The following is a 20,510-nucleotide window of genomic DNA, read 5'->3' as shown; positions in this document are numbered from 1 at the left end:
GAGGATTTATTAGAAAGATACGACAACAGTATAAAATCTGGTTTGGAGTCTATCCTAAATTGTGTCCTTGAAGATAGCACATGGCTTCAGGCATCTCTCCCAGTTAATCTTGGTGGATTAGGCATTCGAAGAGCCTTAGATTTGGCTATTCCCGCCTTCTTAGCATCATTCTACGGCTGTCAATGTCTAATAAAATCACTTCTCCAACAGAACAACAATCTCCACTGGGATTATGAAGTTCAAGATTGCTCGTCTACATGGTCATTGTTGGTGGGCTCCTATTTACCCGACTTCAGTTTCAGGGCTAAACAATCCACATGGGAAGAACCTACCATACAATCAAAATTTTTCATTTTTACTACAGTCTTCCGACAACCCAGAAGACAAGGCGAGACTGATCGCTGCATCGCCCATTGAGGCAGGTGCTTGGCTCAAAGCTTTGCCCTCACGTCCTCTAGGCCTTCGCCTGAATGATGAATCTTTTAGAATAGCAATTGCGTTAAGACTGGGAGCAATTATTTGCGAACCCCATAAATGCCAAGCGTACAAAAATCCTGTTGACAAAAAAGGACTACATGGTCTCTCCTGCATAAAAAGGTCTCTCCTGCATAAAAAGCACAGGTAGACACCCTCGACACTCGAGCTGCAACGACATCATTGTGAGAGCACTCATCTCCGCACGTGTACCGGCAATAAGGGAGCCAAATGGCTGTAGTAGAACAGATGGAAAAAGACCAGATCGGATGTCCTTAATTCCTTGGAAAAAAGGTAAAGCCTTAATTTGGGACTTTACATGCACAGACACTTTTGCACTTTCCAACCTTCCTTTCTCTTCAATCCAGGCGGGCAATGCAGCAGGTCGGAAAGAGATAGAGAAAAGAAGAAAATACAACAACTTATGGAAAAATATCAATTCGTACCAGTTGCAGTTAAATCCGGTGGCTCGTAGGGAAGGGAAGGCCTAAACTTCATAAAGGAAGTAGGAAAACGCATCACACAGTTATCCGGTGACGAAAGAGCAACCAGCTTCTTAATGCAAAGAATAAGCATGGCGGTGCAGAGAGGTAATGTCGCTTCAATACTAGGAACCATACCTCCTGGTAAAGCACTGGAGGAGATTTCCTTACTTTAAAAACAAGAGTAATGTGTCCATATTGTTGTATACTAATTATTCTTCATTGTTATTCATTATTGTTTCAACTGCAACAATGTAATTTTAAATTACAACTAATGTATTTGGATGAAAGAAATGAAGAAATAAAGAACTAAATTTTATTAAAAATATTAAATCACTCTTTTTCGTTATTTGGATCTCAAGAAACAACAACGTGATTTTGTATTTTTTTCGTAGTATACATATTTCAAATACTTTGAAATAACTCAATCCTGTTTATTTTGCTTTCTACAGACATTGATTATTCTGAAGAATACGATATACTGGACAGTAAGTATCATGCGATTAGATTACAGTGTAGTTAATTGCAATATAAGTAGTGAAGTAATTTAATTGATTTGTCTTTCTATAATGATTTGAGTAAAAGAAAATAATGGTAGAATTTCAATTATTAAATTAATTTAAAAATTAAAGAATTAATACACGCAAATTTACAGATTTGATGTACTTTGAAGTACATTCAGGTACACGTGAGATACACTTAAACACCAACACACCAATTTGTCACAAATTTAATGATTTACTCAAGAAAATTAAACTATTCGAAAGTTTAAAAACCTTCCAAAGTATATAGAAAATTATGATAATGGTGATTATGAAAATTATGATTATGATACTACTACTTATGCTATTGTAACATTCAATTATAAATATGTTACTGGATATATATTTCTCTTTTATATATGTAAATTGATTTACTGACCAGAATATGTACTTGTGTATTAAAATTGTATTAATTCGTAACAGTTTCCATAACATAATGTCTGAGGAATATAACGTTACGTTGCGGAAACTGTTACGAATTAATTGAATTTTATAAACAAGTACATACTCTGGTCGGAAAAATATGAACTATTTAAGTAACAATTCTAGAGTCAACATGGGAGGAGTTATAAATTGATTTCTTCTTTCCTTTAAGGCGAACTATTGAGAATATTAACTTTATTGTTTAATTGTATTCTTGCCCTCGTTTTTCTGCAAAGAGGCTGCACGAGAATTGTACCTACACATTTAACATGGGATCCAAATCATATGGTTAACTACTACAAATATAAGCTGGGTATCCCGCATCAAAGGCTTCTACACTAACGAGCAATCACCTACCGTACCAGATTATATATGGTGGTTGCTGGTATATTTTTTCAATACTACTACTTACGCTATTACTATTAGTACGCTATTGTAACATTCAAAGAATAGACCTTTCCATGTTTCAACTACTCGTGATTGACTTTTTAAAAAATTGATTCGTTTAATTTTGACATCAACTTGAAGAACTAGATTTGTGTGAGAAACCTGAATTTCTCGTTAACACTTAGGAGTAATAATTTTATAATGAATATGAATGTACTTTAACGCGACAATGATCCCTAGAGCTAATTTAGTTTGCTTTTAATGATGAAGTACATTAAAGTAGAACAATACAAAACTTGTTTACCTTATTCCTATGTGATTGCATATTCCTCAGTAACAAATTTCGTAGTTATTCATTCACGTGTATGAATGGATGCTGATGCTGAGCGTGTTATTATTGAGATAGTTCCAACTTATGAGATATTGTGAGATTAAGGTATCTTTTCCATTGACATGAAAGCAGTGCATATGATTCCACATTGTTACTTGAACGATTCCCTATACACCTTGACGGAATTTTAAACCAAGCTCCTGCCAATTGACGTGAAGAAATCCTAATAAATTACACCGAGGTAATTCAAGTTTGGAGTGCTATTGTTGCATGGTACGGGCGTATTAGTTCGAACCAGAAACCAAATAGCAATCTACTGTTTAGGTGTTTCTAAGTTAGCCAAATCAACAAAATTGTTCGTTAGAAGGGTTCTGCCGGTCGAGTAAATGGTTACCGGTCGACAAATGGTTACCGGTCGAGTAAATAATGATATGCTTACTAAGAGACAAAAAATTGTTCGTCAGACACCATCAACGAAATACGTATTAAAATCCCAAACATTCCTATCGCTATTCATCACCACAACGCCAGTCAGGGAAAACTCTTTACTTTTGATAGCAAAAATTTCAGCTAAACGAAGATTTATCCGGAGGCTACTAATTTAACATTTAATTACTTTTTTCTAACATGTTAAAGATAGGATTCACTCTAAGCAATTCGTATCAAATTAAGAAAATGTTAACGTATTCGGAACAGCGCTGTCGGATATACCTCTTCAACTTGCTGAAAAATAAAAGATACAAGCTAATAGAAACAATCACTTATGATCATAGAACGGCCAATTCTTCCGAATTTTATAATACCGGAACATTTGTCCTATTGCAAGTATCAATTCGCGGAAGCTTTTCTAGCAGGATTCCTATTACAACATTCAAGTGGCTTCTTGCTCATTTGAATATCTTTCTTACGTGCTGGCGAATTCACCTTTCAAGATCATCAGTGTTATATAATCTACGCACATCTTGTTAGAGAAAATCTTGGCATGGTAATTGATTTTAAATAATACTTGAATATATAAATTTTACTTTGAAACTGACTTGTAAATCTACACAACGAACTCCCAAATTTAAGAATAGGAGGCCTACAACTTGCAACATATGTCTTTATTTGTCTTAAGAATAGAAATAACCACAACATGTGATGGGTATAAGAAAACAATGGGATAGTGGACCTCATTGTACTTTTAAAACTAAAATGTTATTTCTTTTTTTCAGCATTATTGTTTGCTGCACTACATTCTCCGTTCTGACAGAGCGTGTTGTAATGTTACCGCGAATTATGGTGCTAAATAGTCCAGTTTGAAATGTACCTAGGTATTTGAAGAAATAGTTAATTTATGGATTTGATGATTATCTGTTGTTAGTAGCTCTACATTGAGTATATATATTTTTTCTGTAAAGTTCTGTAACAATGTGAATGTTCGTTCTGGATGCAACTGCCAGAGCTAACTACTATTTTTAAGTCGCTTTCTTTGAGAACCATAGATGTCTTCCAATTTAGAGCATGAATATTATGTTCATCCCATTATCCATGCTAATTTGTGCAGGCCCTTTTGAGCATTTGTTGGTTGTCTTACAATGAAGAAGATATGCAAGAGAATCGAGTGAATGAATTATCAGTTTTACTTATTGTAAGTAAAACAAGTGGTAATAAAACTCTCTATCGATAACGTCTCAATGATATCTCCCACATCTTCAATTGACATTATGCTTTTTTTACCCAAACCTATTTACGAGTAACTGTTACTAGAGAAAAAGATAAAATAATGTACTATGATTATTAGAAGCCGTCCTTTCCAACATCTACTCTTTAACTTAATAACCGTGTAACGGAGGAAGATATCCAAAGGTGACTTTTATACCATTTAATAGATCATATTGAGGTGAAAGAAGAGATATCCGCTGTGTTACAGTTCATGTAACGTTTTCAATGAAATATAGGAGAAGCATATAACGTTTAAATCTAAACATCTATGATGTACAAGAAACATGCAATTTCTTAAGTAAAATGATATCCATGCATACCCTCATTAACTCTTTGGGGCACGGTGGGAAGGAAGGCTTACCACTTTAATATTCTGCAAAGTGCACGGTGGGAAGCAGCACTTAACAGTTTATCTTTTAACCCGAATTTTCTGTTTATAGAAAACTTCATAGCACTTCCTACTTTTTTGTTCAAATATTAATCTGTAGATTGAAAGCAAGTGATTGATTACATGCTCTAAACATAGGAGAACTACAACAAACATTCATTATCAAAGTTATTGTGATATCGTTGTTATGAAGTATTGGTATTGCTAGCAGGTTTTTGTTGTGAACAATCCCTGAAATTTATGATTGAACAAAATCAAACGATTTAAGGTTCTCGCCTAATACTGTGTGCAGTGTAAAAATAATAACATTTTCTGCTCATTAGATCCCACCAAAGAAACAATTGCTTTCTGGGTTATCGATGTACATATGGCATGTGTTATTTGTGTGAAACATTTCGTGAGCCATTTTCATTGTCTTATGAGCGTTCTTTGTAGTATGAATGTTTCAGAGTAATTTCTGTAGACAATTTTCCATATCAGAATTTTTTGTCAACGAAAATGACTCAATTTCTGAAGACGAAGAAATTTTTTAGATTTGAAAGCAAATACCTATTGACTCCGATTGTAGTTTATCTGATGACTGACGATGATCTAACGTTCGAGACTCCAGGAAAGAAGATATTTCCTAAGCCTCTTGATGGACCTGAAACAAAATTGTTCAGTGTACATATTAGTGGTATATCTAGTGATAGTGAGAACATTAAATTCGATAGAATCGTGATAAAATTCAATGGCCGAAATTCAATGAAACAATTTATGCTTGATAAACCAATCACGCGAGGATGTAAAGTGTGGATATTGTGTGGTGAGACAGGGTAAAATCTGAAATTTGAATTGTATACTGGAAATACCGTGGACAAGGTGGAGAAAGGTTTGTACTAAAGTTATAATTTCTATGTGTAGTAACTTCTTCAACAAGAACCACTTATTGTTAATTCACAATTACTTTATGTCCCCAGAACGGCCCCTCTTCTTGCGCAACATTGGAATGTTCGCATGTGAAACTGTGAATCCCGCTAGAAAAAATCTGCTACAGGTAAAGGACGAGAGAATATGCAGAGAAGAGAATACGATTGGAAGCATTGTGATGAAGGATTATGTGTATTTAGATGGAAAGGCAGCAAAGATTTAAATCTGCTGTCAAGCTATCATCATCTATCTGATAATGTTTCAGTAAAAAGAAAAGAGAACAATGGCATATTAAAGAAATTCCTTGAACTATAGAATACAATTCTAACATGAATTATATGGACAATTTTGGTCGTAAGCCCCATAAATGGGATTTACATATTTTCTTTCGTTTGGTACATGCTTCAATAACCAATGTCTTTCTGCATAAAGAATTGGTGAGCTCTCAAAAGCAGCTAACAAACAAAGCATTGGACTTGAAGTTTACAAAAATATCTTAGCAAAGTGGCAATTAGGAATATTCTCAGCCAGAGCAACACAATCTGTTCCTGCTGCGCATGTAAAAGATCACAAACCTCATGTCGCTGAAAACATTAGGTACCTGGAGGTAAAACACATGCTTCAGCATTCTATAATGAAGCGGTGTTCTGTCTGCAGCACAAAGAAGAAAGAAGTGAGGACAACATGGACATGTTCTACCTCCAAAGTACCACTAGTTTTGAGAAAAGATAAATTTTGTTACCAATCTTTTCACACTTGTTAAAATTTCCATTTCTACATTGCATAGTTAAAAACGAACAGGCAAGGAAAATGTTCTGAATGTTTGTTCTTTCTTTATGTCTCTTTAGTAGCCTCTGGATTAGTATAGTAATAGGATGGGTCGTTTTGCCACTTTTTCTTCGGAACGAAATGTAATACCTGGCAAAAGTGGCCAATCCACGTGGACATTTCAGGTATAATTTTTTTTTTTTCAAATCAGATAATATCTTCTGTGAGAACTATTGCATCAAAGTTTCAAAATTTCACTGAAAATTGCAAAAAAATACCAAAATTGTTCATTTTTTTAGTTATGTTAAAGTAAACATATTTTTGGGTTTATACATGCCAGATGCTATGAAAACTGACATTCCAGTCTCAAAATGCCAGTTATGTGCGCTTAGGGGGGTGTAGGGGTGCCTTCTCTGGGGCCGGAAAAGAGGGTAAATTCAGTACAATTAAGCGTTTCTACAGCTTTTTTCGTCCTTGCTTTTTCCTTCGGGACCTGCTGGACCAATATGAAGATGAACGTGACAATTGTTTTGGATAGCGTCGTCACTGGAGATGATACGTGGTGTTATCACTACGAGCCGGAATCCAAAAGACAGTCCATGGATTACCCATTTCTACAAGTGCTTCATGCAGGCTCTGGTTCATCGTTGGAAAAAGTGCATAACAAATGATGAGAACTATGTCGAAAAATGAGTCTGTAGCTGAAATATTGCTCTGTTTAGCTGTGCTGTTGTTAGTTATGTATCTCCATTAGTTTCCATAAAAAAGAAGGCATTACTTTGGGAACGACTTTCGTGGATTTGACTGAAACTGTTATGATTGCTCAGAGATACAATGTAAAAATGAAATGAAATCTTTAAGTTTTACGTCCCACGGTTATGCCGGTTAGGCTAAAGGAGACGGTGATGATGAGTAATGAATGAAATGGTGGAATGAATAAAGTGGGAGGAAACGGGAGTACCCCGAGAAAACCCACGCACACGGTGTTTGAGATACAATGTAAGCAAGAGGGCTGCGGCACATATAACAACTGTGCTTCAGGCAGCTTCAAAGGCTGGAATCACAACTTCTCAAAAATCTAGCGACATAACATCTGCTTTAACTGTAGACAGGAATATAAAGGTGTGCGAAACTTAAACTTGCTCGAAATTTAAAAGAAAGTTCTAGAAATGATGATCCCATTAAAATCCTATACTTTGATGATAGAAGGATGACACTAAAATACACACAGACATCGTTAGAGAAGAGCACTTATCACTTGTGGCTGAACGTAACTCTCAATACGTTGGTCACGTGACACCATCCTCTGGCTCTGCACATGACGAGACCAGAACTATTTTCGAATACATCATGAACCAACTCAGAGTTGGCTTTGATAAAGTTGAGGTTCTTGGGTGTGATGGAACATACACTAACACTGCTTGGAATGGAGTTGTTCTTCGAAAATTAGAGGAACTAACAGGAAAACATATGCAATGGGTTATTTATTTGTCTCTTGCATTTTAATGAACTGCTGTTCCGAGCTCTCTTCATGCATATTCACGGCGCTTATTCAAGCCCCTATTCTTACACACGTCCCATAGTTTTAAAACTATCTAACTGTGAAAAGCTTTCAGTGTTGCTATTCAAACTAATAAAATATGACTTACCTCATCATAGTCCAGAAGAGCACAGAAAACTCAGTAAGGACCTGAGATGCTTGTTCCAGATATCTCAAGCCATTGACTCCAGAGCATGCCCGGAAGAGCTTGTTTCTATGTTCCCTGGCAAACTAAACAAAGCTAGCTACAGTGCCCGAGAATTATCTTGGCAGTGACGTAGACACCGCTATTGCTCAAATGCAGTCCCACTGGTTAAAACAGACGCTTCGTTCAATTCAACGTCCAATCCCAGGAATGAGAAAATGCGGGAACACAAATACCAACTTAACAGCAAGCAGTGTTCTCTACAACAGGAAAGCGAAAGCAAATGAACAGAAATGGGAGATTAATTTCTGACAAATATACTTGTTATCTTTGTATAACGATAACTGGAGTTCGAGAAGACGTAAATGCTATATTTTTTGCTTTTCAATTTATATAACTTTCATGAAGAATATGATTATTTTATATTTGACTTTTATATTATAAGTATGTGGAAAATAATTTTAAATGATAGCCACTTAGTTTTTATTCTGTTCTAACAACATTCAGATTTCAACATGCTACAAACTTCCGTTCTGTTGAAGATAGACACAAACATGCAGTGAACGAAATGGAAAGGGAAGTTTAAAGTTTATTTTAAAGAAAGCCCCATGTTTTTACCTATCACAGTTCTTGAATTAGAGGATGATATGTGAACGTGTTTCTTGCGCGCGGAAACAGAGCGTGGGGGTTGTGAATGTAGCTTCGAAAATTCTAATATTTACCGATAGGGCACAGGAACAGCGCTTCCAGGAAAAACACACACACACCAAACAAAAAAAAAAAAAGAAACGAAATGAACTGGAAAGCGCGTGTTTTCTTTGTGTAGGGCTATACAGTGTGTAGTGACTGGTAAGAGTTGTGAATCCTTTTGTTTTGTTCTCGTGTTTGAAATTTTGTGTATAAAAATGGGTGATAGTGCCGTAAAGAAAGGCAAGCCGTTGCATAGTGATGCAAGAGACATTGTTTTTAATGTTTACAACTTTTTTGCATCAAACAATAATAAATCTGATAGTGTGCGTGAAACCTCCCGAGCAACATGTGTCAGTGAGAGATCCGTGTGGCGAATTGTGAAAGAGAAGGAGAAAAGTCTAAATACAGGACAACCCGTCGTGACACCCGGTAAAGCAAGACCAAATACCCAGAAAAGGCAAACAAATTTAGATTCTTTCGACGAAGCAGTAGTTCGTAGAACAATTCACAATATGTATGCTGAAGGCATTGCCGTGACCGTAAATAAATTATTGTGTGAACTTAAGGAAAGCATTAACTTCAAGGGTTCTGAGTGGGCATTACGACAAATACTGCGGAAGTTGGGTTTTAGGTTTAAAAAACATTCTATTGGGAATAGAAATCTGCTTCTTGAAAGAAGCGATATTGTCGTTTGGCGACATAAATATATACGCGAAGTGAGGAGGTTGCGCGTAAACGAACCTCAAAGACAATTTGTGTACTTGGATGAAAGTTTCGTTCATACGCATCATACTGTACCGAAAGTCTGGTTAGATTCGGAGGGCTGTGGAGGGTTACGAGTTCCGACTGGAAAAGGTCCTCGGTTCATTCTCGTCCATGCCGGTAGTGAAAACGGGTTTGTAGAAGGTGCAAAGCTGGTCTTTTTCTCTAAATCAAGTGCTGGAGATTATCATGGTGACATGAATGGCGATAAATTTTTTTCGTGGTTTCAAGAGCAACTCATTCCAAATTTACCAGAAAACTCAGTGATCATTCTTGACAATGCTCCATTTCACAACAAACAAATTGAAAAAGTTCCAACTTCCAATAGTAGAAAATCAGAAATGTTGTCCTGGTTATCGGCTCATAATGTACCCCATAGTCCGGATTTCTTGAAAGCTGAACTTTATGAATTGATAAAGAAAAACAAACCTCAACATGTAAAATATGTTATTGATGAAATTGCAACAAGCAAAGGACATAAAGTAATAAGACTACCGCCATACCATGCTGACCTTAACCCTATTGAATTAATATGGGCAAACGTGAAGAAATACATCGCTGTCAATAACAAAACTTTTACCAAACAAAGTGTAGAGAAGCTTATTGAAGAAGCTTTCAAACAAGTAACGAAAGAAGACTGGAGGAAGGCTGTTGAAAACTCGCGAAAATGGGAACAGTTTTACTGGGAAAAGGACTGTCTTATGGATGAACGGATTGACAATTTAATTGTGAGTGTTGGAAGCCATTCAGAATCCGATAGTTCTGTAACAGACAGTGATCGGGAAGACGGGCCTGGAATTTATAGCGACGATTCAGACGACCTCGGTTGCTCACCAATGATAGACTAAAGGTAAGAGTAAATTATTTCTACTTGTATTGTTGTGATTTATTGTGTACATTTTAAAATATTCTGATAATTGTTAGTGTAATATTATTTTTTCTTTCTTTGTCATAACAATGCACATATATACTAGAATTATACAAATCAATTGTTATCTAAATTCTCCCATAGTTTGCTAACAGCATATTATTACACTACAGTTTCGACGTGACGTACAAAGCGTTCAGTGAGCTTTCGAAGTACTATTTGTGAGTAGCGTAAGTTGGTAGCCTTGCAACTGAGAGCGCTGACGTCACTGCCAAGATAATTCTCGGGCACTGTAGTTGACTAGTGCAAAAAGAATTTTAACATTGTATATGAAAACAAAAAACCAACCAAGAAATTAATAGAATAAAGTTCTTCTCGGGCAATCAGCCAGGTGAAAACTGGTGAATAGGCCAACGTTTCGAGAGCTTTCAGTACCACAGCAAAGAAAACGACACACAAACATTCAGATAACCCTCAGCCAATCAATAGCACGGACTACGGAACATAGCCAGCCAATCACAGCTCCAGTTTTTCAGATTGAACCAGCCAATCAGGAAGCAGCATTTTCAGCCAATCAGGAACCAGCATTTTCTCCAGCCCAGAGTATATATTACTTATATCCGCTGATCTCTACATAATTGCCCTGATGACGAGAACGATGACAGCTCTCGAAACGTTGGCCTATTCACCAGTTTTCACCTGGCTGATTGCCCGAGAAGAACTTTATCATATACGCCGCCAGGAAAGCTTCAAATCTTACTTCAAATTAATAGAAATTGCGACATTCCCACTTAAGAGTCTGTGTGGTTATGAAATGCTGTATTAGAACATAGTCTTTCATTGCTGATGGTCCTCTCACGTCTTTGAGACCATTCAAGGTCTAGACACTTACCAAGGGAATACCAGGCTGTAATCCGTTCATCCATTCAGACGAATGCATTCTTTGCACTACCAGAAAATTTCTTCTCGCCATGATGACTGATGGTCTACTTGCTGTCCGACAAGATGCATTACACAAGATTCTTAGTGCTCGAGAACACGAAGCAGGGAACCTCCATAACTCCATTAGATATAACATTCCAAGACTGAATTTTGAAGCGAACGATTACACTGCAATGATCTTTTGGGAAAGCACTGATGTTTCAATAACTGTACTACCAATAAGTTCTATGGACGGTACCAAACAAATAGCTCATGGTCAAACTTTCACTTCTAGACAACACTGTGCCAGAATGGTCCTTCACCGTCCATCCGTGCCACACAGTGGCAGTAGGACGGGTAGTAAAATTATTCACTGAAGAAGTCTCCCGAGTATGTGCCAGTGATGCTAGAGGCGGAATAATCAGATCAACTTTACTTTCTAGGCAAGCTGCGTCTAAATTTCAATCAAAGTCCCAATTTGTGACATTTTTTCCTGACAGTGACTAATCGGATCAGTTCATCCGGCCCAACATATGGTTGGTTGATTGGATAAGTCTAGCAGAGGAGCCCTAGGTGCAGCCACCTCTACATGGTGGGCTCTGGGTCACTTGGCCATGCTATATTACCAGGTGAGCGAGGAGCTGCACAACCGCCTAACTGTACTGTATTTGCCCCCTTTTCTGGCCCCAAAGGAGGCACCCCTATTCCCCCCAAGGGCATATATCTGGCATTTTTATACTTGAATGTCAGTTTTCATAGCAACTGACATGTATTTAACCAAAAATATGTTTACTTTAACATAACTAAAATTAATGAACAACTTTGGTATTTTTTGTAATTTTCAAGTAAATTTTGAAACTTTGAGGCAATAGTTCTCACACAAGATATTATCTGATTTGAAAAAAAATCTACACCTGAAATGTCCATGTGGATTGGCCACTTTAGCCGGGTATTACATTTCATTCCGAGAAAAAAGTGGTAAAACGCTGCACCCTAGTATAGTAATCAATTGAGAAAGGTGGTGAGCATTACTCCCCACCATTAATGTATTTCAATTTTCATGGTGGGAAGTTGTACTTACCACCTTTGATATTCATTTTTTGGTACAACTATTAAATGTAAAATAAAATAAAAATAATTTGGTGTGTTCTGAGATTGTCTAGAAGTATAATTTTAATGAAATTTTTAAAAAAATCCATTAAAAAGTTTCGTACAGCAAAGGGTTCCTTGACATTTCCCACAAAGGGGAGGGGAAAAACACGATGCTCACAATTGTAATGGTTTGTACTTAACCCCTAATAATCCTGATACTCACAAAGTGACGGTTGTGACTTATAATGCCTTTTACTAGTACTAAACAGTATACTTTTTTTCTTTTCTCAAAACCAGATTAACACTTAGAACACAATAAGAAAGTACCAAGCAATGACAATGCTTAATGCTCACATTACTCGTTTGCGTAAAACTTGGTGAATCATTTTCCGTCCTTGTAAAGGCGCAGATACAAATTACATTTTCGTACACTTTGTTCGGGATCGTGACATGTAACCCTGAAGTCTGTAGCATCTTGGAGACTAAATTTTGTCCACTATAGGTCAGTGATTATACCCGTCAAATCTTTTGTTTCATGATAGGATTGTTTTAGGTCTTCTATTCTTAACTATTTTTTGATGGGGTTTAGGCATTTTCTGGTCCTTCAAACTGATCAGGTGAGCGCTTCGAGTTGGTCCATCGAAGAGGCACTGTAAAATAGAGAGACGAAAATCCAGGAGATCAACCTGATTTTGTTTCTTGACATTTAGTATCTCACAGTCTTGACGGTACTCGAGCTATGAGTAAACAATTGTCAAGTCAAAAAATTAAAAATCACTTTAAGATTCCACTTCTTGGTTCTAATACATGTCCGAAAATATTCCAGCATTTGATCATTTAAGTCCTAACAGCAGGACAACGATCATTATTATATTCCTCGTTCTGATTGTTTCATATTCGGACATCTTCAATGGCTTTGGAGCCAGTGCTAGGCGATACAATCGCAATGGATTTGCTGTACTTCCAATGTAGTAGAGGTATTTTGTTATTGTCTCATGTGAACTCTTCGAATTCTCCCTTATGTCTTACTCTTTAGAAGTTTCACTTCCTACAATATGAATTATTCTTGGTAATTCTTTTAAGTTGAAGTGCTCGAGTTTGATTTTTTGCCTTTCGCTTAACTATTCTAGCAGAAATTAATGACAAACATATTTCGAAATACGTTTGCAGGCACGTTTTACAGGAAACATCTAGACCAGTCTTAAGATTACTGCCGGACCATAGCATACACTGGTATCTGGATAAGGAGTACTAGAGTCCTGACGGATTTCGAAGTCTACGACTATTTGCGTATCGTTTAGCACTAGCACTCACTTTTGTGTGGGTTACTAATGATTGTCCAAATAGAGCATTAAATTTGTAAGCAAATTTCATGACATTCACTGAGCAACATCTTTCAACATTTAATGTAGCAACGCATACAATAAGAACACGAAATAAAACGGCAATAGTAATATTTACAGAAGTTTTCAAAATTACTCGTTCAATAGCCCCTAGCTAGCAATATCCTTCAACAAAAAGAATTCAGTATGGCAGAAACATGCAAACAAATTAAATTGATGCACACCAATTCTCGTTATCACACTTGTTCGAGCCCGGTCCGAAGTTTTTCTAAGCAACATACGTGTAATTCAATTATTTTGAATATACCCTCACAAAAGTGAGTGTCACGTCTGGAAGGGATAGAGTGTTCGAATTAGCCATACAGGAGACATAAGTATTACTATGATAGGAGGCAGCAAACTACACCTCGAACACTGATTGTATTACCACCCCTACTACCTAATTATTACTTTTGTTCTGTAGTAACTTATGATCTGTTCTTTTATTTCCTTATATATATATATATATATATATATATATATATATATATATATATATGTGTGTGTGTGTGTGTGTGTGTGTGCGTGTGTGTGTGTGTGTGTGTGTTTGTGTGTGTGTGTGTGTTAATTTGCATTCTTGTATGTGAATAATTTGGTTAGAAGGAATATAATCTCTCGCGTTTAAGAAAAGAAAGCTAATTACACACTTGGATACTATCGAAATTCACCCTTTTACGTTGACCGGAAAAAAATATACATTACTTTTCGGATTGTAGATTATAAAGTCAAATAGCAGGTGTTGTTGTTATGGAAATTGTATGTAAATCGTGTAAATTGTATATACAATTTAAGTTATCGTCTTAATTGCCCTTAATATATATTATTTCTTTCAGAGATCGGTAAGGATATTTTTCCCCCTGAGCACACTATTTACAACGGAGCCCCAGTAGCGCCAGGAGAATTTGAATTTATGGTAATTAATGCTAAAGATATTCTAAACGTTGTAATTATAGAATATTATTTACTTCGTAAAATGTTCTGTATTAACTTCAGTTCATTTCCATATTGTTTAATGTACTTCAACAGTGTCAAATAACTATTTTATTTACACTTGATATAGCTTCCCTACATATACGAAAAGTAGAAATCTAATTTTCACATATGATTGAAAATATGCATTTACATGTTTAAATACATTGTCAACTTCCTCGAATTAGGTTAGTTACGCCCAATAGCTCAATATTTTTATATCGAATATTTGTAGTTTGAAATAAATATCTATCATAATAGCATTTGCAGTCTAAGTTATTGTTAGCGATGAAATTTAAAAAATCCATTCAGACGTAACTTAGCGTAATATAGCTGTATTAATCTGAAAAGAAAAATATGATTGAATTTTAGAAAATGCCTTTATGTATTAAATTAAATATAATTTTGTACATGGAATTATTTGAAAGTATGATGAAAAGATCACAATAAAATATCACACGTTGCATATAGAAAATTGTGAAAAATGTCTTAGCTTAGAAGTGATAAACTAGTTTTCTTCCGTATCATGAGAAAGTAACTCACTGAGTGATACATATGTTTTAATTGAAGCCTCCACGTTTATGTTTCTATTTTATTATTAATCTGTGGACATACTTGCTATCAATTAAGTGATATCAACTAAGAAAAGCATTTATATGTTCCTGGCAATTGCACTTTTAGTTGTTGATCACAAATTCGATATTCAATACTTTCTGGGAGACAAACATTCTGCGAATGGATTTTCTCGGGTTCTCCCGTTTCCTCACATTTTCTTCATTTAATGAGGTCATTAATTCTAAGCATCATTGTCTCTTTTAGCCTTGACATGCCATGACTGTTAGATGTAAGAATCAGAATTTTCATTTTTTTCTAAACTGTTCTTCTATTAGTGCCTTACTTTAGATAACTTGTACTTTTCTGCTTCTCCTTGCACCGCATACAAACTGTATTCAAATTGCTGTGTTGTTTGTAATCATTTTACATGCATAAGTTACATTCTATTGCAGCATTCTCTACTTTCTGGGAATACATACACAATCTTGTACGCATCTTATCTCGGGTTTGTTGACAGATTCATCTTGGAAATTCAGTGAATCAGGATAGGTTCCTAAGCATTTTTGTGAAAGTCAGTAACGCTTTGTCGATTGTTTGCAGGGTCGATGCATGGCTCCGCCTCTGAAACAAGAAACAGGGATATTATCTTAGAATAAAATTAATTTACCTCTCTACTTCAATAATTAAATATAAAGTAGTCTGTTTCTGTTAGGAAGAATTTCAGCTTTTCAGAATTGTTGGTCTAATTTACTGTCGCAACAATTTTTTAGTGTTTGCAAATGTGAAGTTTGTAAAATTGTTATTGTTTGTAGCATTCCTGAACGTTTAGGTTCATGATCCTACAAACAAAAGGACTGAAAAGACTATATAAGTAATTATTTATAAACTCAGATCTTGAATCATTAATAATAGAATAGTCATAAAATATAAATGTAATAACAAGAATAGCATCGTGCTCCGAACTGTCATCTACTGTCCCACCAAATACAATTATAATGATAAGGGACTTTAAGGTCAAGTATTTATTTTTTCTTTGAGCCTATCATCCTTATATTATCACTGTTATTATCAAAAATAAACTAAAAAGATAACTGAGTGTTGTGAAAAACGGACTATGTCAATTAAAACAAATGACTTTATTATATTTTAATCAAGTCAGCTTCGTATGAAATATATTAGTTATATGTCTCAAAGGCTCATATTGTCATTACTAGGGTTAATAAACCATGGTATGTTGTAATCGCCAGAATAGGAACATATTTAATAATTCTATATAGTGAAACTCGAATGGCAAGATAAGAACTTAGTATTTTAATTTCAATAAATTAATGTTGAACATTTATAATAATTAAGAGCAATTGAATACAATATTTAATATTAATAGTATTTATTATTAAGTTTGATAACTCTGGCACTTAGGCAAGCTAAAATCCGAGTTTCCCACTAAGACACTAAAGTCATATAACAAGCTAATCGTATAACGGTTATGCACTTATTTTAACTTCAAAAGGCACACTAAGTAAGTATGTTAAAAGGAAATTAAACATCCTAGTATGAGTCCTGAAACATGATTCATCTATAGTAGATAATATATTTCTAGAATTATATATACTGCAAATTCAAGCTACGTTAGGAATAATATATTTTAAACAATCGATTAGAATTGAGATGAGCATATATTAATCCTTTTCTTTCTTAACCAGTTACGTAACCTAAAAAGTAATGCAGTACTTAATGTTTCCTTATTGCAAAGCATATAATTTAGGATACTTTGTAGTACAAATGTTGCGCGAAAATATAATTTGCCTTAATAATGAAAAACAATAGAAGCAAAATATTTAACACATTAAAATTGTTAATTATTTCCTTTCCACAAATAAGTATTAAAATGTACTTGGCAGAAAATATACTAATCCATCAAGTTTTAAATTGTTATCCGGCCACTTTCCTAGAAATAATAATCAATGTGTTGAAAGCTTAATTGCTCGTAAAACAGCCATATTATACCCTATTTTATGTCATTTATCGACGTTTTTCTACAATCGTTTCAGTTGTTCGAATTATCTATTCGAGCAACATCTATTTTTTAACACATATGTAATTAATATTGTGATTATTCTGACTGTGGTTCACTATATTTAACATGCATAATACAAAATGTTTAAACTTCTTTCCCGTTAGTTTGGAGAACGAAGTTCAGGGAACAATCTCAGTCACCTTGGTTAATTTGATGGCAGGTTAGCATTTCCAACTCAAAAGTCTGTTCGTCACTTTCTTGTGGCTTAGTCTCACTTAAAAACAATGTACCGGGAACTTCTTTGTTGCTACGTAAGTGATATTTTTACATTATTGAGAACGTGGCCCTCGGTACGAATGAATATGACATCAGAAGCAAAAAGAAAATTCGAGAGACACCCAACGTAATAATAACAGACTATCGAAACTTCTATATGGCTATACAATTAGCGTATACACTTTTTTCTCGGAAGACATGGTTCAGCGCTTCGTGTGAGTACGTGATTTATATCTTGCGCTAAGCTGTGGATGCATGTATCACATACCTTTGTTGTTGAACGTAACGCTCTATTCGTAATCAAACAACTTACAGAGAATCATAGCGACATAAGTAAAAGAAGTAATGCTATACTTACCATAAAAAAGAGAAAATTAATAAAACTATTTGTCTGAAAATAGTAATTAGGAACTTACTCCTACTCTACGCTTGAAACTGTCGATGTCACTAATTCAATTTTAGGTTGTTTGTTTTATACTTGCTACGTAATAATTTCTATAATAATAACATATATTCTAAAGTACCATGCTGGGTAATTTTATATACAATATTTTAAAACAAAAGAAAAATAAAATAATGTATTAAGCATTCTCTCAAAACGGACGGAAATATACTAACTTGAAAATAAACTGTATTTCTTTGAAAATAATTAAAATAAATGTTAATAACAATTATATTAATATTCTAATCATTAGAAATAAACAAAAGAGTGTTATTCTATTAGCACTTTTATTATAATAGTTTTATTACTGCTAATCGTATAGCATGTGGAAAACAATGTTAACTCTCATTCCAAAACGAGTGAGTTAACTCAGACAAAATACCATAAAGAATATGATGCAGTTTAAAACCTGAAGTCTTTCCAAATTTCACATGAGCGTTGCCATTTTGTTCTGTACTAATCTCACTAGTTTTTAGAATGAACATTACCTTTTTTTCACAAACATCCTTCTATTATTCAATGTTTTAATCGTTTTAGGCTTCCATCATATTAATGGAGACAGTACCTTGGTGTGGAGCGGCAATCTTAAATGAGGAATGGGTTTTAAGTGCATGGCATTGCATTAGCGTGTAAGTTTTAATTTATCAAACATTAATAATGTACTCCTCACTTGCTTTCTCTAGTGCTATGTTATAACGTAAATCGTTATAAACAGGTCCTCAGTCATAATTATAACAAGATATATCTTTAAAACCACTTCAAAGAAATCGATATTGCATTTTAGCTTTCCTCGCCTTTATTGAAGCAATTATTGAAATAAATACACACCTTTTTAATTATGCATACATACTTTTGTATAATGGTTCCGGAATTATTTCATTTATTTACAAGTCGTTACTATGACAACGAACAGACAAAAACTCAACACAAATCATCACATTATAATCAACTTCTGATTCTCTATCCTTTTCGTATTTTTTCCTTCTTCTTGAAACTGGTTAGTGCATATTTTAAAATTATACATTGCCGAGAAATTTAAAAGTACACTGAAAATACAAGATGTTGTTACATCATGTCGCCCGAACTATGGAACTCTTTTATTGGATTTACTATTAAAAGAAAATAATCCTGGATCCTTAGGTAATACGTATTAATCACTCGAGTTTTCAAATGCACCTCATATATTCGAAAATTACAATTCGCACCCACCCACCCACACAAACACACACACACACACACACACACACATATATATATATATATATATATATATATATATATATCATATTTATTTTTATAACAATATTATTATCATATTTATTTGAAATTTTATCATTGACTTCTACATTTCAACGACGATAAGGCACATTCAAAATTTGACTTACAAGCTATTTAATTTTTTAAGTCCTTTCTGAGTCCATTAAATGTAGTTACAAGTTAATAATCTTTACTTGGGTATAATAAAAAAGGTTTTGAAAAATATGTATTTATGATATTCATATGGTTGTTCTTTGAACGAAAAAGCATCAAGTACATATATTTTTTAAAAATATCAATAATATTGAAGATAAAAAATTACAATTAATATCAGAACAAAAATTAAGTTATACTCTGAACAAGAGACAAGATCTTATCGTAATCATGTGTGTACAGAATTTATATAAAGAATGTAAACGTTAAACGAAATCAAAACTACACTTACGGTAAATCAAAATACAAAATTAATCGAGTATATTACAATTAGCTTATATGTCCATCAAATTCATTAATTTGGTATTAAAAGTTATAAATTAGTATAAAACGTGACATGTTTTATATCTCTAAAGTTCTTTGTTCTCCATTTTAAAATTAATGCCACTTGTTACAAGTCATTTATGTTAATTTTATTCATAATTTCAGATGAAACAAAAGTTTTTAACTAGTTCCATCCATTTACTTCTAGTATACTGCGAAGGACGCCATAGCTTAAGTTCATCAATATTACGTAACCCCAAATTTTATCCAGTCTTCACATGCATTACTTCAAAAACTTTAGGATTAACTTGTTTTATACAAAGATACGGTCCAGCAAATGAATCACGGAACTTATAAATTCTTTTTAATGATGCATCACTTTGTGGATGCAGTTTTACAAAGACTAAATCGTTAAGCTGAATCTTAGTTTTACCTAATTGATGTTATATTTTCTGGTTGCGAATCTTAAGTTTCTGCATCCTGCGAAAGTGCACCATACTCACAAGATGTGAATAGTTCGTATCATCATTCTCATAGAGTGTAATACCAAAATGTTGCTCAATCTGTTGTATGAAATCGGTTCCAAAATGGATATTAGCTGGCGCTACACCCAATGTATCTGATACCGATTTGATTCAAAAAGTAAGTAATTTCAGTAACATATATAATCCAGTCAGAGTGCTTACCACGACAATAATATCTAAATAAC

At 34.4% G+C, this 20,510-nt stretch overlaps 1 protein-coding gene across 3 annotated transcripts in view; it reads left to right on the top strand.

The window, feature by feature from the left end:
- The window catches only part of LOC145684073 (uncharacterized), a 166,686-nt gene that overhangs the window by 103,212 nt on the left and 42,964 nt on the right, over nucleotides 1–20,510 (top strand). For all 3 annotated transcript variants that reach the window (XM_081755929.1, XM_081755928.1, XM_081755927.1), the window contains exons 10-12: nucleotides 1,409–1,444; nucleotides 14,642–14,721; nucleotides 18,605–18,696. In XM_081755929.1, coding sequence (XP_081612055.1) covers nucleotides 1,409–1,444; nucleotides 14,642–14,721; nucleotides 18,605–18,696 — 208 coding nt within the window. The remainder of the gene's footprint in view (nucleotides 1–1,408; nucleotides 1,445–14,641; nucleotides 14,722–18,604; nucleotides 18,697–20,510) is intronic.

The sequence above is a fragment of the Thermobia domestica genome, chromosome 4 (genome assembly GCF_964235325.1).
Source record: "Thermobia domestica chromosome 4, izTheDome1.hap1.1, whole genome shotgun sequence".
NCBI lineage: Eukaryota > Metazoa > Arthropoda > Insecta > Zygentoma > Lepismatidae > Thermobia > Thermobia domestica.
The sequence above is the reverse complement of the archived record's forward strand: the minus strand, read 5'-3'. Positions and strand labels throughout refer to the sequence as shown.